Source organism: Nelusetta ayraudi, unplaced genomic scaffold, assembly GCF_046127955.1.
Source record: "Nelusetta ayraudi isolate G7.1 ecotype Tasmania unplaced genomic scaffold, CSIRO-AGI_Nayr_v1 ptg000004l, whole genome shotgun sequence".
Classification (NCBI taxonomy): Eukaryota; Metazoa; Chordata; class Actinopteri; order Tetraodontiformes; family Monacanthidae; genus Nelusetta; species Nelusetta ayraudi.
The window spans coordinates 14110837-14130028 of NW_027466054.1; the positions used below are offsets into that span (position 1 = coordinate 14110837).

Below are 19192 nucleotides of genomic sequence, written 5' to 3' on the forward strand. Positions count from 1 at the left end.
GAGTGACCCCTGTAGTTTCAGCAGAGTTAATAGCTAATCTGAATTCTGGAAGATACTGGTCCCACTTAGTGTGATTATTGTCCACATAAGAGGCAATCATGGTTTTCAAGGTATGATTTACTCTTTCAGTCATGTTAGTTTGCGGGTGAGTTTGGGAGTTACAGTCCATTGGTCACATAGTTCACGGAACATCTCAGATACAAACTGACGTCCTCGATCAGACAGAATGTAATTGGGCACAACTCATCTGGTAAAGATCTCCTTTTTTAGAAATTGGGCAACAGTTTGTGCCGTAGCAGTTCTTCATGGAGTAAACTCAACCCAGCGAGTAAAATAATCCACCACCACCACAAGGTACTCATGTCTTTGTGGGCTTCTGGGCAGAGGACTCATAAGGTCGATGCCAAGCATTTCATTTGGAGCTTCAACCTGTGTTTTTTTCCCAGCCGGTTTCCGGTTATCAGCTTTCAGACTCTGACTAACCGCACATTGTCCGATAAAGGTTTTCACATCCGTCCACATCCCAGGCCAATATGTTACTTGTAAAGTCTCTTGTAGGTTTTAAAAATGCCAGCATGACCACTTAGAGGGTTTTCATGAGAAGTCTGGAGTAATTCTTGAACCAGACTATAGGGAATGTACGAGACATACTCTTAGACCGAAATGTCTCTCTCCATCACAAAAATGTTGCCGGTGCCGGTGAAGTTTATGTAATAAAGGACATTTTGTTCTGCATCATCTTCTGTCTTATTTATTGAAGGCATTTGAAAATAATGAGTCTCAGTGTGGCTCAATACCATGTTCATCAGATTAAGAAATTCTAGGATTTTGCCCTAAGACATAGGCTCTAGCAGACCCCCGCAACCCTGAGCTCGGGAAGAAGCGGGCATAGAAAACTAATGAATCAATGAATTCATGTTAGATGAATTGAGCTATGTGAACAAGCCATAGCCCAAGAAAAAAAAAGCATGTTACAGTATGAGGTGGAAGGAAATAAAGGACTTTATCATGGATTCGTAAAAAAACTGGCTTGCATATCCCCCCCCCCCCCCCCCCCAACCACCACCACCACCCGAAAGAAAAATGAAATGAACGCTTGGTTGTGAAATGCAGGGCACTCACACAACTTTCAGCCAAAACGCAAAGACTGGACGGTCCAGGCAGCAAACAAACGGTAGGAGTGAGACACATTGTTTTATGTATCTATTGTTTTAGTAAAGAGTGCACAGAGCCACTATGCAGGTGATATATTACATTATTAATATTCCTACATATGTTTTTCCTTTTTATTTAATAAAGTAAACAATACAATAAAATAATAAACACTTTACATTTTCCTGTTAACATTTCATAATTGAGACGTGTTCTCTCTATCGAGTGCAGTTCCGCTCCCATGCGTGCCGTGCCAAGCGCTTTAATTTCCTGCTGGGCATCTGTCACCTATAAGTACTGCAGCAGTGCATTAAACCCTTTAAAAGCAGCACTAAACCACACTCCCTCCACGTGCTCCTGCTCTTCCTCTTTCCTTATCCCCACTCGGTACCAAATGTTTCTTCTAGCAAATGATGTAATCCCCACTGATTCCCTCCATCTCACTCCGCTCTTCACCGGCAGTGTCCTCGCCGTCCTCCTTCTGTTTTTCTCCGTCTTCATCCTCGTTGATGTGTTTTAACATGTCTTCAGTCATCATATCGCTAATCTGGGCCACATCTGTACACACTGCACTGACGTGTGTCAGAGACATTCTCATAAAGTTCCTGCTGAATCCTGGAAGTCTTGGCTCGAGGTCTTAAAGTTGAGATAAGAAAACTCAATATGTGACGATAGAATTTAAAGGCCTGGGTTGAGTTGTGAAATCCACACTTTCCATGGCAGACTTTGGGAATCCAGCTCATTCATCTTGTCTGCATGATTTCATTTCTTTGACGCCCTCAACAAGTCATTTTTTTTTCTTATAAAAAAGATAGAGGCATGGGAGGCATGAAGGCAGTAATCCAAGGAGCTCTGAACACACACACAATCCACACACCACAGACCATACAAAAACACAGAAACAACAGTTGCTGCTCCCGCGGTTAGTGTGTGAACTAGTGGCAGTTTATTAGAAGATTAAAACATAGAAAGATGAATGGATTAAAAAAAGGATGGCTGACTCAAGGCTGGTTTAGCACGAGTCCTAGCTGAGCAAGGCTGCTATTCTCATGTGGTCAGTTTGCTTGAATGTGGCAGGCAGATTGTCACTTTCCAAGTCTTTGCCTTTTCCTTCAATCAGCTTTTATTTTTTATTTTTTTATTTGAGTTTTGCAGCGCTTCTTTTGCCATTTGGTTTTCCTTGAGATGTGGAGAATACCTGGTGTAGAAACCCAACACTAAGCGCGAAAATGGCAGATGATGTAAAACGTGTCATTATAAATTCAAACTGGGCAGGACAAACATCCAATATGATTTGACCGTTACAAGTGTTTGACAGAGGAATTTCTCCTTTATAGTAGAGCTAAAACTACAGTTGCTACTCTTGCTTAAAACACACTTTCACAGCCAAAAGGGGAATTTAAACGTTTTTGTTTCACATCTGTAGGACTGGAGTGTGAAACTGGGTTTGCGCCACCTTACGATGACAATACCTCCCTTGCCTCTCTCGTCTTTGTCCTGTCTGACTCATAATTCGGTGAGCTTTTTCTAGTGTCACTGCATCCCTTTATTGCGACAGTGTACACAGAGGAATATGTGAATAAAGAGAGTGTTGGGAGCGAGAGAGGGGTTCAGGGTGTAGAGGAAGATTATCTGCTGTTAGTGAATGGTGGTGAGAAAAGTGGAGCTCTGTATGTCAGTGTGACCCGTTATGGTCTAATCCTGCTTTGTCTCTATATTCTGAGTCTCCACTCTCTGATATGCTCTACAAATTACAATTACCTCCACAGTAATCCTACACTGCCGTGGCCTATATTACACCTCAGCCTCGCTACCTTTTTTTCTGTGTGTGTATGCATGTTGTGTGAGTGCGCGCGTGCGTTCACACGCACGCTTGTGTTCCAATTCAATTTGATTGAACCAGACAGTTGTTATGAATGTGTCAATGAAAGTGGTTGTCACATGGTAAATCCAATCACTCAGAGAGGCGGCCCCGTTTTCAACACTTCATATTGAAGGTTTTGATCTCAAGACCAGTCAAGCATATGACTGGTCTAGTGGTGTACTGCCCTCTGGTGCTTGGAGTTTGAATTTCATATTCCACTGTCTTCCACCAATTCCAAAAGCAATTTGGTTTGAAGCAATTTAAAAGGCAGATTTATTTTAGGCCACACAAACAGTTACAATGATAATGAGATCATATTACTCAACTTACACTCAAAAAAGGGTTAAACTATGTTGCAAGGCGCAGAGGGCCCAGGCGGGCTTCGACCCCAGACTCCTGGGTAATGGCCATGCACGCTTAACCATTCGGGCAAAGGGATATCCCCTTGGCCAAGTAGCCAGGGCGCATTATCTATTGGACGCATAGTGACAGGACCGCCACTGTCACAACTATACAATTAAATAAAATAATAGGCAGAGTCATGTTAGTTTGTGAAAGATTTATTTTTTGATACTGAAGTTACATAAACCTGTTGGCAGTATATGCACAACAAAACAAAATTCAACAAAAACGTAGCAGTAAACAAATAAACACAGAAAGTTATAAAAAGAAAGTCAAAATTCTTTCAACAAAGATGGCAACATGTTGAATAGCTGTGGTGTGTCTACTTTTTATTGGCAAGCTTGAACCTAAGTGAGGTTTAAGAAGGACCCTCTCAATAAAAATAAAACAAAACATGCTAACCAGTTCCAGACGCTAGATTTCAAATCTCCTTTGACAACGCCATCGGTCCTCCATCTTCCCATTCTTTCCTCATCATTTTTTTCCCAACATAGGCTATAGTACTGTCTCGGCAACCCGCGGCTCTTCTACGCCTCTGCAGTGGCTCCCTTTAGCGTTGAAAAACAAAACAAAACAACATAATAACATGGAAATACATTTAAGTTATTTTTATGGCTCTGTTTACAAGGAGAGGACATTTTTTGAAACTAAACTTGTTAAGAAAAGCATTTAAAAAAAAATTATCCAAAATTATATGCATGTACACGGAAAGTACTAATGCCAGCCCTTATGTGGCGCTGTGGTTTCATTTAATGAAGGCAGAAGAAGAAGCCTGGTGTACTTACAGAAATAGCAGCGCACTAACATAGCACTACGAAGACGGCAAAGAACGCAAAAAACAGTGCGGATAGACGACCAAGTTGAACTTCTGTTTCGAGTTACTTACTTACCATCTCCACCATATTTGCGTCGTATCCACAAAAGTTGATGCGCTACGATATGCAGGCGCAAAAACGCCCAGAAATGTGGCACCCCATGAGTCAGAAGTGCAAATTGCGCTCTGGTAACCCTAGCGCATTTTGCGACCGACATTGTCAGATGTCAAATAACATGCGCATTGGCTTTCTCCCCGAACTCACGCCGAGAGAAAGTTGCAAAAATCCCCACAGCCTCGGCTCCGGCTCCAGGTGAATGTTATTTGATGGCAGATGGAGCGAGATGGCTCTTTTAATAGTGAAGGTTGCCGACCGCTGCTCTAGGAAATCGGGGATGCGCACAAACCATTAGGTGACCCCGACGTCCCCAGGCCGGCTTCCCGGCTGCATTTACGCTTCATATGCCCCTTGAGACTCCTCCCTGTGACCATCAGCAGCCCCCCTCCCTCCTCCACTAGACCGTCAAACACGGTTCCCACGCTCTGCCGTATTCTTACGCAGAAGTTGGGGCAGCTGAAAGCGTACAGGATGGGGTTCAGCACCGGGTTTAAGAACGCAAAGGTTGTAGCTATCGGGAGTCCCACCTCTACCAGGTCGAGGTTCGTGATGGAGAACTGCGCCGTCACTTCGAGGATGCAGAAGATGTGGTAGGGAGCCCAGCACAGCACAAAGGCTGCGATGACAAACGTCACCATCCTGGTGAAACTTTTGGACAGAGGACTTGGACGGGCGTGACTCGGCGAGGGCGGGGGTTGTGACGGGGACGGAGTGGGCGACAAAGACTTGAGACAGATTTTCACGCTTTTCATGGTGGGAGGGGTTTTCGTTGGCGCTCCGCTTTCATTTAACAAGAGCACGTCAGCGGGTGTGCTGGCGTTCTGCATCCTCCTCCTGCTTCTGCTCCTCAGGGTGAGGCCAATGTGGACGTAGCTCCCAGCAATCACCATTAGGGGGAACAGAAATGCGAGGAGTAACTTGGAGACGGCTGTAGCCGTCTGCCTCACGTTGCAGTCTCTGAGAGTGTCGCCGGGGGTTGAATACAGGGCAAAGTTGTGGTAGCAAAGCTTCCTGCCGTCCCCTCTCACAGTCACCGAGCGATAAATGAAGTAAGGGATTGTGTTCATCGCTGCCCACAGCCAGCCCGCTGCGCACACCTTCCACGCTCCGGCCACGGTGCGGTGGTTCTGGCACCACACCGGTTTGGCCGCCAGGAGGCAGCGGTCCAGTGAAATGGCGGCAAGCAGGAAGGCGGACACGAACGTATTGAGGAAAAAGATGGAGGCCTGAGTTTTGCAGAGGGGGCTGCCCAGTTCCCAGCTGTGTGAGGAGTAAAAATAGTAGGTGAAGAGGGGCAGCGTCAGGGTGGCCAGGAAGTCGGACATGGCCAGGTTGAGCACCCAAACGGAAGCCACGGTGCGGTGCTGCAGCCGGAAGCCCACCACCCAAAGGATGAGTGCGTTCTCGAGGATCCCCAGGCAGGAGACCAGACCATGGAAGCCAACCACCAGCATGTTAGCCTCGGTGTTGTTGTTGAGGCTGTGGTTCGTCATGACCTGCAGCACGGGGCACAATGCCATGGTTGCGTTTGACATCAGCTCGCTGAGTGGAGGGTTGGGGAGAAAAAACAGATGGATATCTGATTGAAATCTGAGTTCAGTTAGTCACACGTTTAGTCTTGTTTGAGAGCGAAAGCCTTCTTTCCATTTAAGGTCAGCTGACAGACAGAATATCAACACTGCCAGTGTCTCTGACCGAAACGAGACGTCTGGTTTACGAATCGCTGTTGCTCAACTCGTAAAGCTATCTGATGCTAAGTGTGCCACAAAAAGCAATACCTAAGATAAGGTATGAATGCACAACAGTGTGGGAACTGCCGATAAGGAAACAACATTTTGAGGAACTATTACTTATCTTAAAATTATATCCTGCTCTTTAGCCTGCACAGCTGCACAACACACTCATGTTACACATCAATGCACACAAGCAACGCAATGAACATGCATCTTTTTTTCTTAAAATATGTATTATGTGAAACCCGCTGCCTAACTATGCAGGTGCAAGAATGTCACTTTTATGAGTGGACATTTGTCGTGAATCAAATAAGAAAAAAAACAAAAGAAGTGTGTGACCAGTCTCTCTAGAGTGTTGGTTTGTAAAGAACAATGTGCCAAAGCTTGTTCGTGTGGTCTGACAACATACCAACAACCGCAAATACTTTGTTAAGCGCCGCAGATGACTCATGCTGTACACTGTTCAGTGGATTACTGTTTGTTTTAGTGTCAATCAGCCTGATATTAACTGAGATGAAAACTTTGCATAAATTATGACCGTCTACCCTGCACGCTGAGTGTGATTTATTCATACCTTTGAGTAAATAACTGGTCTCTATCGATACAAAGGCCATTTTAGTCAGCAATCACATGGTTCCAGTGTTTCCGTGTCCCTCTATGTTCTCTGCCAGTAACACAATGTGCTAGAGAGCAGATTTGTTTGATATATGCCAACATGTTGGACTGGATTGTTTGCAGTGGCTGTAAATTACAGTAATCCACTGATGACCCTGCCAACTGTTGAGTGATTTCAAGTGTGAGACATGAACTTTTTTTTCTATATATATTTTTTTAACTGCCTGTGTAATTCCTTATGAAACCATTTTTAAGTCACTTTGTGTAGGGCCAAATACTTGTGTACCAGAATTAGCCCTGTTAAAGATGTGGTACATCCAATAATGGCTTGATGTATTGGAAGAACACAGTCATGGAGAACAGACTTAGTCACAGCTATGCAGGCTGGATCGCTGAGCTAAACACAACTCCGTGTCTGAACACGAACACAGACACATGAGCAACGCTATCTACGAAAGCACTGATGTCACCCCAAGTTGCATAAAGGTGGTTGACTGGCGTCGTCGTGCGTACATGAAATTCTTCAGATGTAAGTGGTTGGATTGCCGCCTGCAACCTGAAGCTAAGCTCAGTGCAGCACCTCACCGCTACCGTTGATTGGTGCTGGGACTGATTTCAGTGCCTTATACAGACCAGAGGAAGACTGGTTATGTTGATAATACTGCAGCTGTCCCTCACATGCACCTTTGCTTGCTGCTGCGTTTGATTTTCCCACTTGAACCAAGTAAACGGGCAAACTAATATTTGGTCTGCTCACATTTAGAAGAATCAGGCAAATGGAACGATATATTAGAAACTGCATTGTAAAAAGGCTACCTCCAGAATTACTGAGGGGGAGTGAGCAAGGCCGTAAACACTAGAAAATTAAAGTAAATCAACAAGGTGGGATTTATTGCAAAGCTGTCATTTCCAACTTACCAGATTTAGTTGCAAATGTTTGGTAATGAAGTGAAAACAGAGAGTACAGTCTTAGAGTTTAATGCACATCTTTCAATAGACATGACTTCTACCTTCTGTGTATCAGCTGGTTTTCTTACACTGATTGAGCAAACCTCTGCAGCAGCAAGAGACTTTTTAGTGAATTGCAAAGCTGCATATAATATGCAGGTGCATACAAATATAATTCATATAACATATCTATTCTGAGAGCACTGTGGCAACTATAACTAATCACAAGAAAAATTTTCGAAGTATCTTTAGGCCGTACAACAATAAATTACTACTAACAAGAACAATTAGGTAGCCTTACAGGTCAACACTATGGTAACATGCATAGATGTCTTGTAATAGCTATTCTAAAGCCGAGAGTCTGATATATGTAGGATCAATTCAATTCACAACCAGAGGATGAGCAATACTCACTTGGATCCTCAGTCAAGTCCAGGCAGAAGCAACAGAGTCGGTTGTCGTCCTCGCAATTACAGTCTGTGTTGCTCTTTGTCTTCTTTGCACTGCCTGACTCTCATCTTCTGCCGTTATAGGGGAAACACGTGAGACACGACTGGACGAGTCTCCACCCCTTCAAACCTGTCACCTTCCTCAACGGTGCAGTCTCACACATTTCCAAAGGAGGGCAGTGTGTGTGCGTGTGTGTGCGTGTGTGTGTGTGCGTGTGTTGTGTGTGTGTTGTTTACGCATGCGCGCAAACTTTGAACAGTTGAACTGTTGGCTATGAAGAAGTGCAGCGAGCCTGACGTTGACTATTGTTATTTTTCCAAAGGCCATTAACAAAACCCCCAGGACCCCTACCCCAGCCCTCTCCTCACACACACACACACACACACACACACACACACACACACACACACACTCTAAATTGGTGATATGACAAACAACATTTCTGACACTATTACTAATTAAAGGGAACAACATAACTCAAAAATCATACCAAAGGTCAGGATGAACTAAAACAACAAAAAAAGCACCTCAAAGGCTGAGACACTTTAACGTGACATTTAAAAAAATATTAATAAACGTCTTTGTTGCCCTCTGGTGGTAAACAACTGAAACCCATATCTTTTCGACACAACTGTCTGGCTGTGCACCATCTCGCCACTAAAAACGAACAAAACTTAAAAATTCTCAGAACCAAAATACATTAAAATGCTCCCACCTCCCACCATCTTCAGCTGCTTAACATTTACTTAACATAACTTTTTTTTGTGTGTTCCAGATTAATCATGATGCCAATGCTGGGCTTTGCCCTGCTCACTTTAACATTATCAAGATGCACAGAGGCCTTTGTCCCCATTGGCGGGGGCACTTCAACCCATATTAGCATCACAGGAACGGCTCTGCTGGAGATAGTGAGGGAGACGTGTCGTGATGTTGTGGAACATAGTGGTCATGAGTTTGAGCCAACGGTAAGATGCAAGATTCTCACAGAATACAAAGAACAAACATCGCCACACCAACAGATGTGCACTATATTATTCAGGGTTGCTGCAACATCGTTGGCAGCATTAAATATGAAAAACAAAATTAACATTAAAGTTGCTTTTAATACCCAATGAGATACTTTTGCTTTACTTCTTATGAATTTACATTCTAGCTTAGTTAAATTTCTAAATCAGATCTGAGAATTTGCTCCGAGCGGTTTCTATTTTTGTTTTCTAAGCTTTTAATTATTTAGCTTTTTATGTAACGCCATTCTACTAAAGGGTCCATCCCCCGAGGAGTTGGTCTCGGCCTGTCTTGGCCCCACAGCAACAGGTGAAGTGTCTGGTGCCAAGTTTCACACAGCTCTCTGTCCTCCATACATTACAGGTAAGAACATCAGAGTGAAGGAAATTATTATGTATGTATATATTATGTACAATTATTGTACAAAAAAAAAGAGTTTATTTTTCAAACAAAACAACAGAGGAAATGCAAACAAGAAAAATAAACAATTTTGTGTACTTTGCTTGTTCGACACGGCAACATACGTTTAACGAGAATGAAACCAAACTAACAAAGTGAGAGGCAGTCTGAGGCACAACGGCTGGAGGCGGGGGGAAGCGACACAGGGAGGCGGCCCCCAAAAGTAAAACAAAAAAAGAACACTCCAATCCAAGACAAAAAAATTAAAGTGCACAAACAAATATAAAATACTTAGGAGACACAGCACACAGGGGACACCACCCAGGAGAACCACCACCACCACCACCACCACCGTCTACCTTCAGCTGCAAAAGAAAATAAGAAAATATTTTAAACAAACAGCTCACCCTGCTGCAACCAAATAAAATAAACAAAAATTCCCCTCAAAAGAAACAAAAGAATTTAACACGGAAACATCGATGGAAAGCCAGAGAAAACAAAACCCAACAAAACCTTGAATTGGACTCGCAGAACTGATAAATATGGGTTTGCACCAAGAAAGAAAAAGAACAAAACTCATCACTGCTAATCCATTGACTCTAACGAAAAACAAATACCCCGAAACTAAAGAAACCAAAACTAAAACCTAAGATTTACCAACAAATCAAATCCAAGTGATGACTTTATGTGCTATGAAACAGAACTGGCCGAAAATTGGTTTGATTAAACAAAACAAAATACACAATATACAATATATAATAATGATCACAAACCTAAACCAAAAGCAATCCAGATGATCACACACACACACACACACACACACACACACACACACACACACACACACACACACACACACACACACAGGTCCGGACTCGGGCGTTGTCGAGTCCAGCACCAGCAAGTTTTTTACACGGCGACAGCAGCAGCAGCAGCAGTAGCAGTAGTAGCAGCAGCAGTAGCAGCAGCAGCAGCAGTAGCAGTAGCAGCAGCAGCAGTAGCAGTAGTAGCAGCAGCAGTAGCAGCAGCAGCAGCAGTAGCAGTAGTAGCAGCAGCAGTAGCAGCAGCAGCAGTAGCAGCAGTAGCAGCTTTTACATCCTCGGTGGAGGGAGAGACACGGAGAGTCTGCGCAGCAGGGGGGAGGCAGACACCGCAGGTGTGCCAGCGAGCGTGATTCTGGCCAGCAGCAGCACCCAAACCCCCGTCAATGCGCCTCGATCACGGGGGTGACGCCGGATTGTGCTCAGCGGCAGCTCGGCGTGTGCAACGACCCAGAAGTGGGCGGGCAGGAGCGCCAGGAAGCGAGAGGTTGAAGGGAGGGCCAGTGCCTGTTCTTATACCCTCGGTTCAATCAACGACAGGCCGCGAGAAAGAAAGGGTATATAAAAATAGACTGCGCCCTCTACCTGGCAATGGTGTCTCATACCGCCACATAAAGAAAAGGAAACTGCAAGAACTGAGTATTGCCAGCAGAGCTCATCTTTAACATGTTACCACCATTTCTATTGTGCAATATAATACAATGCTACTATGACACATTGACTCAGAGGGTTTAAGCTATTCTATCTATATTGTTTGACCGCATAGCTACAATGCTTATCCGTGTGACACTGAACCGCATCTCTGCTAACTTGGCGCAACCCAAAGATTGTACATGTTTGTTTGCCGTCAATTAAAAGAACCAAACCAAAACATCACTTGTTGGCACAGTCATTATTTCTGACATTTTGGTGTGGGTGACTATAGCAGATGGATAACATATAAAGCCATGCATTGGAAGAGGGCTTTGCAAAGCATGACATCTTTACTTTATGCACAGTATTGACATGTTTTTTTTTTTTAGGTACGCCGATTGTGCGAAATTCTTGGGACACTGAGGGCAGGAATATGGTTTCTCCACAGTGTGAATATATTTGTGGCTTTTAAGATTATTCAAGTCTAAAAACCCTTTCCCACAGAAAGAGCACCAGTGCCTTTTTTCCCCACTAGGTCTGCGTAAATGTATATTTAAATTTACCCATCTGTTGAATTTGTAAAGTGACATTTGTGTGTGTGTGCACGCATGCGTGCAAACTTTGAACAGTTGGACTGTTGGCTATGAAGAAGTGCAGTGATTACGCTGAACTTGTGTGAACTAGTTGAGCCTGACATTGACTATTGTTATTTTTCCAAAGGCAATTAACAAAAACCCCAGAACCCCTACCCCACCCCTCTCCTCTCTCTCTCTCTCTCTCTCACACACACACACACACACACACACACACACACACACACACTAAATTGGTGATATGACAAACAACATTTCTGACACTATTACTAATTAAAGGGAACAACATAACTCAAAAATCATACCAAAGGTCAGGATGAACTAAAAAAAAAAGCACCTCAAAGACTGAGACACTTTAACGTGACATTTAAAAAATATTAATAAACGTCTTTGTTGCCCTCTGGTGGTAAATAACTGAAGCCCATATCTTTTCAACACAACTGTCTTGCTGTGTAGAGACTACGCTCAGTCTGTGAACTCTGGATATGAAAATGAGACGGACAACAAAAACCCGCCATCTACGTTTGTGCCACCAGAGGGCGACTGCGCTGTGTCTCCCAATCAGTTTAATCCTTTGCAGTGGGCCATGACAAAACATCAACGGCATACAGTAAACGTGGACTTAGTTGAAACGTGCAAAAGTCAAACAGGTGGCAAGAGCAAATTTAATTTGATGTGGATAAACAATATCTGCATATATTACAGTCAGTGATTTCATAACGTGTGCAGAGGTGGACTGTGCCAGATTGACAATTAAATCAGTGTCATCATGACACAATTTAAATACGCAGTTCCTGCTGTCCCTTCAATCATGCACACCCCGAAAGGAAGTTGTATTTATCTTATATCTAAAATCTGGCCTTCCACTGCCATTTGTTGATAATATTCATTCATTTCTGCTCTCAGCTTAAAGTATTACAGTGAATGAGTTCAACAATAATTTTGATTAAAGTCTTAGTTTGTTTGACAGCAGCCTATCAAAATGGTTCAACTGCAAGTTCAACGTTTGGCCGTTCTCCTCCAGTCTCTGCCCACTTGTGTTACAATTGTTCAATATAGAGGATAATGATTGGTGCCGTAATGTCACTTTACATTTAACTCTCCCTTTAAATAGTTGCCTAATTGAACACAATAGGGCTTTGCCACTATCATAATATGGTGTATTATTGCAGGTTTTATATTAACTACAAAAAACAGTCAACCTCCTTCTGAACAAGTCCTGTGTTGTTAAAAGTTGTACGGTACATGTGTAGTAGCACCCTACCCACCCAGACAAGGCAAAAATGGCACACTTCAAACCACTGCCAAGCTTGTGCCTGCAAGGGAATCTCTCGGAAAATTGGAAAACGTGGTTACAATGTTACGAGTTGTTGGCCATTGCTAGCAGTGTGGCTGAAAAGTCGTAAAAAGTACAATGCGTGACTTTCCTGCATGTCACGGGGGAATAAGCCATTAAAGTGAGTAACACGTCTGTCTTAGCCGATCATGAGCGGAACTAAATAGCTTTTCACCTGTGTACAAGGCCCCTCGGAAACAATAGACACCTACGAGACAGACCTAAAAAAGACTGTGGAAAAAAAAAAAAAAGACTGTGAAATTTGGCGACCTCTATGACTCACTAGTACGTGACAGAATGATCTGTGGAATAAAAGATGATCAAGTAAGAGCGACGTTGCTCAGAGAAGCCGACCTCACGCTTTTTTAAAGCACTCAATGGGTGCTGTGCCAGTGACATCCTTCCAAATGAAAGCTTTGCATGAAGAAGTTGATGTACAGAAAATTAGTACAGCAAGAACCAACCAAAGACTTGGCAGCATGAATGAAAACCCAGTGTCCAGTGAAAAGAAAATCAACAGCTACATGCACAACCTGAGAAAATGCCCTGCCTATGGACAAACATGCAAGAAATGTGAAAAGAAAAATCATTTTGCAAAGATGTGCCGGGCAAGCAGGCAAAAGAAATCACAAAAGGTGCATGCTGTGGAATGTAATCAGGAATATACTGACAATGATGAAGAAATGTTCATTGGGACAGTAAAGATGAAAGATATTGCAGCTGTTGAAAAGGCAAAGAGTGACAATGACAGATGGACTGAAGAGCTGATAATAAATGAAAAGAAAGTTAGATTTCAGATTGACACCGGCGCTGACTGCAATGTTATATCAGCCAAGACATTTCAGGCTTTGAAGCTTGACAATGAGCTTCATGCATCTCACTGCAGATCAGTGGTGTATTCAGGCCACAAGATGGAGCCACTAGGCAAAACATCACTCACATGCCAGTACAAGGGACAAGCACACCAGATTAACTTCGAAATAATAGGGAAAGACGCTCCAGCTATTCTTGGGAAAGAAACGAAGAAAAGTACAAAGCTAAAAATGGTGAAGAGACTGTACAGCATGGAAAAAACAGATGACATCCTTAAAGAATATGAGCATCTCTTCACAGGGCTTGGATGCTTAATTCAATTCAATTCAATTCAATTCAACTTTATTTATATAGCACTTTTCATGCATGAAAAAAAGCAACACAAAGTGCTTCACAGATTAAAACCAAAATAAAATGTCAAGACATGTCGCTAAGTGAACAAATAAAAGCTCAACCCTCTGACCCCCTCAAATGGACCCAACACATACACACATATGTCCACATTCATACACACATGGATAAAATAGCATGGCACTAAGGATACTGGTGAGGAAAGGCCACCAATGGTTGGCCATCCTCACGGAGAGGCACTATAGTCCGCAGTCACAGGGAGCGTCGCTACAGAGACCCTGCCCTCCTCACCCAGCCCGCACAGACCTGGGCAGATTATACAAGTGCATGAGGGATCTCCAAGATGACGTCCCTGTGGGCAGACCAGGTACGACCCCCAGGGTGGAGGAACCCCGTGTGGAAACACTGGACCTAAGAATAAAACCTAAGATTATAAAATATCATAATCATATAATAATAAAAATGTCTAAAATTATTAAAGCAGAAAGTCAGAGGTATAAGAATATTAAAATGAGAGAAATAAAGGAGTAAGAGAAATCAGTTAAACACCAGATTAAATATTAAAATGTCAAATTATAAATAAATAAATAAATAAATAAATAAATAAATAACAAAATAAAAAAATTTAAAAGGTGTATCTTGAGCTTCCTTTTAAAAATATCAACAGTCTCTGCGGGCCTGAGCTTCTCTGGCAGGCTGTTCCACCGATACAGGCCATAATGGCTGACTCACTGTGTTTTTTGTTTTGATTCATGGAACAATAAGGTCCTCTGGCACTGGCCTAAAAGTTAAAATGTGATGGGCATGCTTCGATGTAATTTATCAACCGATGGGACGAATTAATTTTATAGAAATGCTTTTCTTCGTACGATTAAACAAACAAACAAAAAAAAAGTTGACACGACTTTTACTTACCTCGTGGTCTCTTCTTCTTCTTGTTATTTTACGGCGGTTGGCATCTGGCCAAACAAACTCATTACGGCCACCTTCTGTTGTAATAACCTAAATTTCCGGTCCTGACAGTGCAGGTGGACCTCTCAATGCAGGCGGGTCCTGACAGTGCAGGTCCTGCAGCCAGACCCCTCTCATTGAGGTCGGTCAGTGGTTATTTCAAAATTAGCAATTACAAATAAAACATTTCCTTTGCAGTTGACAAAATGTGTAATCAAAGAAATAAACTGAAAGAAGCTTAAAAAAAAAGAACAATCTTTGCTTGTTGGACCTCAACAAAAACTTGGATTTTTACTCTTCTTTGAGGAAAAGAAACTTTTAAAATAAATTGGTAATTTTCCTAGCATTTGCTGTCACAACTACAAAGTTCTTTTCGGAAACGTTCTGAATTAATTTGGAGCCCTTCAAAGAAAAGAAAGCAGCAGTATTTCTTGAACAATTACCATGAGTTGTGGTATTTTTAGTGTGACTCTGGTGTCTCACTGAAAAGGATTCATTAATGGCTATGAACTTGGAAAAATCACTGTAGGAAGGTTCACCAACAGTCTCTTTCTGACAGGTTACAGTTGCTGTAGGGGCGATAGCAGTGAGGTCTTGGATTTTAAGAGTTTCTTTACCAGCTAGATTGATAAGGGCATGATTTTAAAGTTTCAAGCTGTAGACGGGTTGACGATGCTGACGGTTGCCATAGTTCCGGCTACAGTGTGATGACGTCAGCAGCATGGGGGTTGGCCGGAAGGCAGAAAGCTAGCTAAATCAGAAGTGTGCGAGTGTTCCTCGATACCGAAGCGGCAATAAAGAACTACGTTCTTCACCCAAAGACTGATCATTTGATCGCACACACATACACAAGCCTAGTAGTAAATACAATAACATGGTGCGGGGATGAGGAGACTGGTTAATAGACGGTCGCTGATATTAGTAAAGGCACAGTAGCAGGCTTATATTTAATGTATTTGTATTTCATTGGTGTATAATGCAGAGCATTATGATACAGTAAGGGTATTATACAGCAATGTTATAGTATGAAATATGTATATATATATATATATATATATATATGTGTGTGTGTGTGTGTGTGTGTGTGTGTGTGTTTGTCTGTGTGTCTGTGGAGAGAGAGTGCACGCGAGAGAGAGGGGAGGAGTAGACCAATGGCTCCAGAATTTAATTCAATTCATTGGCTTTAAAAACTTTGTTCAAAATATAATCTACACCAGCAGATATGCAAAGTTTTCATTTTCATAACAATTGTATATACTTCATCGCTATCACTTGACCACTGACTTAAAAAAAAACCCAACCCAATAAGACTTTTTGTAACTTCCTTGGAGGTATTGTCTTAAAGTGATATAGTGTGGTTTGTAGTTCATTCATTCATTTTCCATACCCGCTTAGTCCCGAGCTCAGGGTCACGGGGGTCTGCTGGAGCCTATCACAGCTGTCTTAGGGCGAAGGCAGGGTGACACCCTGGACAAGTCGGCAGTTCATCGCAGGGCCACATCGAGACAAGCAACCATTCACACTCACATGCACACCTACGGACAATTTAGAGTGTTCAATTGACCTCACATGCATGTTTTTGGAGTGTGGGAGGAAGCCGGAGAACCTGGAGAGAACCCACGCAGACACAGGGAGAACATGCAAACTCCACACAGAAAGGTCCCAGGCCCGGGCCCCGGAATCGAACGCACAACCTTCTTACTGTGAGGCGGCAGCGCTAACCACTGCGCCACCGTGTCGCCCTGGTTTGTAGTTTATAGAGCGATTTTAACCAAGAGAAACAAAATGACCATTATATCGTGACAAGGGTATGGGGCGGAATGTATTTTTATGTTTTCAACCAAGAATTTCCATGAGCACCAGCCAGAATTCCTTTGGTGAGAGATCGTCAGACCATTGTCAAACTCAAATGGCTGGTTTGGGTATGGCCCAACGATTAAAACGATCATTGTTTACTTCCCCTTTTTGATGGTTTTCTTTTCTGGGAATCCGCAGAGAAGTGCGTGGGAAAGAGAAAATATAATTAGATGGGGAAATTTAGGGCTTAAGTGGGTGTGTATGGACAAGAATGAACAAATCTGACTTCAGGGTGTGGCCTTTTGTCCAAAGTGAAAGTGAAACTAGACCTGAGCAGGCCATCCTGCCAAATCCCCTGCTTGGCAGAGGATTCATATATGCACAGCCACCTCTTTGTAATGGTTTTTTGGTGATCGGCTCAATATTAAAAATAAATTAATAAATTAAAAAAATTCAGGAATTCAGGAAAAAATAAGAAGGAACGCTGCTTGGGTCCTTTAAATTAAACAGGTGCACTTTGACTGGCATGTATACATAGACCCTGACAGATTCGGTTAAATCCTTGCACACAAAAATAATCGGGAGTGGACAAGTGAAGTGCAAGATGAGAAACTGAAAAAATCCAAGGCGGTTTTATATATGAAATTAAAAAGCCTTTATTTTGGCATCGCTTCCAAGATAAAAAGTATAAAAAGTATTTTTCTTTTGGTAGCCATGCCAAAATAAGGATTTTTTTTTTATTTGATATGATATATGATATATTACCTTATTAGTCAGCTTATGCTGAAATTTGTCTTGCGACACCGGCATGTATGCAACATATACACACATTTGACATAGACACCGGAGACAGAAAAACAAAACACAAAAATTACATACATAGAGACATGAAGACAGGGGCAAAGTCCACCGTCCCTCTTAACCCTGGTCCAACTCCTGATTAAGCCTTAAGGTGGACTGGTAGACAAAAGACCTTTTTAGTCTGACCTTATTGTATGCTGGAACACAATATCTCCTTCCTGAGGGCAGCAGCCTATATTCTCCATATAACACATTGCTAGTGTTTGATGTAATTTTCCTTACCAACCTTAGGACACTGCTATCATACGTAGCTGTATATAGACTGTGGAGTGGTTGTCCAACAATTTTTGAGCAAATGTTCAGCTGTTGCACCAATTGTGCTTTTAGGGCTGCAGACAAACATCCATACCATGTGGTACTACAGTACTGAAGAACACTCATAATGACAGAAGTAAAAAACAAAAGAAGGATCTGTCTACTTGCACCAAAAGATCTTAAACGGCGAAGGAAGTAGATTCTCTGCTTTGTTTTCTTACACACTGATTCAATCTGGTCTTTCCATGACAAGAGATGATCAAATATCACTCCTAGATATGTATACGAGCATACCTGGTTGATCTGTTCACCGTGAATAGCAATGGGAGATCTGTGTATCTCTGGTGGTGTACCAAAAACAATCTCTTCTGTCTTTTTTGTGTTAATGATGAGAGCATTGTTATCACTCCATTCAACCACCTTATTTACTCTGTGTTGATGCAGTCCGGGATCGCTGGAACTATCTAACAGGGAAATTAAAACCGTGTCATCTGAGTACTTTAGAATGTGCTGGTCTGGTCCAGCAGTGCGACGTTCAGACAGACATTCCTCAGTACGACAGCTGTCAGTATAAAGGGTGAAGAGTATAGCTGAGCTTATGCAACCCTGGGGAGCACCGACCTTAATAGTTAATGCTGAAGAGAGGGTTTTGTTCACTTTCACTCTCTGTTCTCTATTGGTGAGAAAAGGGGCATACCAGTGAATTAAGTATGAATTCAGTTCCAACTGTACCATCTTTGACACTAGTATATTAGACTGTATTGTATTGAAAGCTGAAGAAAAGTCTAAGAACAACATCCTTGCATGATTATCCTTAGACAGATCTAGGTGTTTTGTAATTAGGTGAGCCAGTGTGACAACGGCATCCTCTGTACCGCAGCCCTTCTTATAAGCAAACTGGCAGGGATCAACTTTGTCTTTGGTTATACTAACAAGGTGTTGTAACAGTAATCTTTCAAGTGATTTCATAATCACTGAAGTGAGGGCTATGGGTCTATAGTCCTTGTGTTTTTTTGTACATTGGATTTTGGGCAGTGGTTTTATATATGAGGTTTTCCAAGACAGAGGAATTGTATGTGTGTCTACAGAGGTTTGGAATATTGGTTGCCACACTGGAGCCAACTCAGATGCAAAATTCTTGAGAAGAAAAGCACTGCATTCATCCGGCCCATTAGCCTTCCTTGTATTCGTACACTGAAACACTTGCCTAACATCCTCTTCAGCGATTGTAATTTTGTCTGAGGGGGCAGGTGTTACAGCCTTCAAGAGTTCAGTGCACTT

The 19192-nt window shown here is 42.5% G+C and overlaps 1 protein-coding gene and 1 long non-coding RNA gene across 3 annotated transcripts; one reads left to right on the plus strand and one right to left on the minus strand.

Moving 5' to 3' along the window:
- Positions 1 to 1082: 1082 nt before the first annotated feature.
- LOC142895668 (uncharacterized) lies at positions 1083 to 9444 on the plus strand. Its single transcript, XR_012928235.1, has 3 exons — positions 1083 to 1174; positions 8872 to 9061; positions 9359 to 9444. It is a non-coding gene; the product is annotated as an uncharacterized LOC142895668 (long non-coding RNA).
- On the minus strand, positions 3273 to 8282 carry LOC142895638 (prostaglandin D2 receptor 2-like). 2 transcript variants are annotated; one of them, XM_076036872.1, is made up of 3 exons: positions 8061 to 8282; positions 3527 to 5892; positions 3273 to 3364 (listed from the first exon to the last, which is right to left on the minus strand). In XM_076036872.1, exon 2 carries the CDS (start codon positions 5883 to 5885, stop codon positions 4614 to 4616), a length of 1272 nt encoding a protein of 423 aa, XP_075892987.1. In that variant the 5' UTR covers positions 5886 to 5892; positions 8061 to 8282; the 3' UTR covers positions 3273 to 3364; positions 3527 to 4613. The 2 variants fall into 2 exon arrangements, with proteins under 2 accessions (XP_075892987.1, XP_075892978.1); XM_076036863.1 differs by lacking the exon at positions 8061 to 8282 and adding an exon at positions 7617 to 7638.
- Positions 9445 to 19192: the final 9748 nt, after the last annotated feature.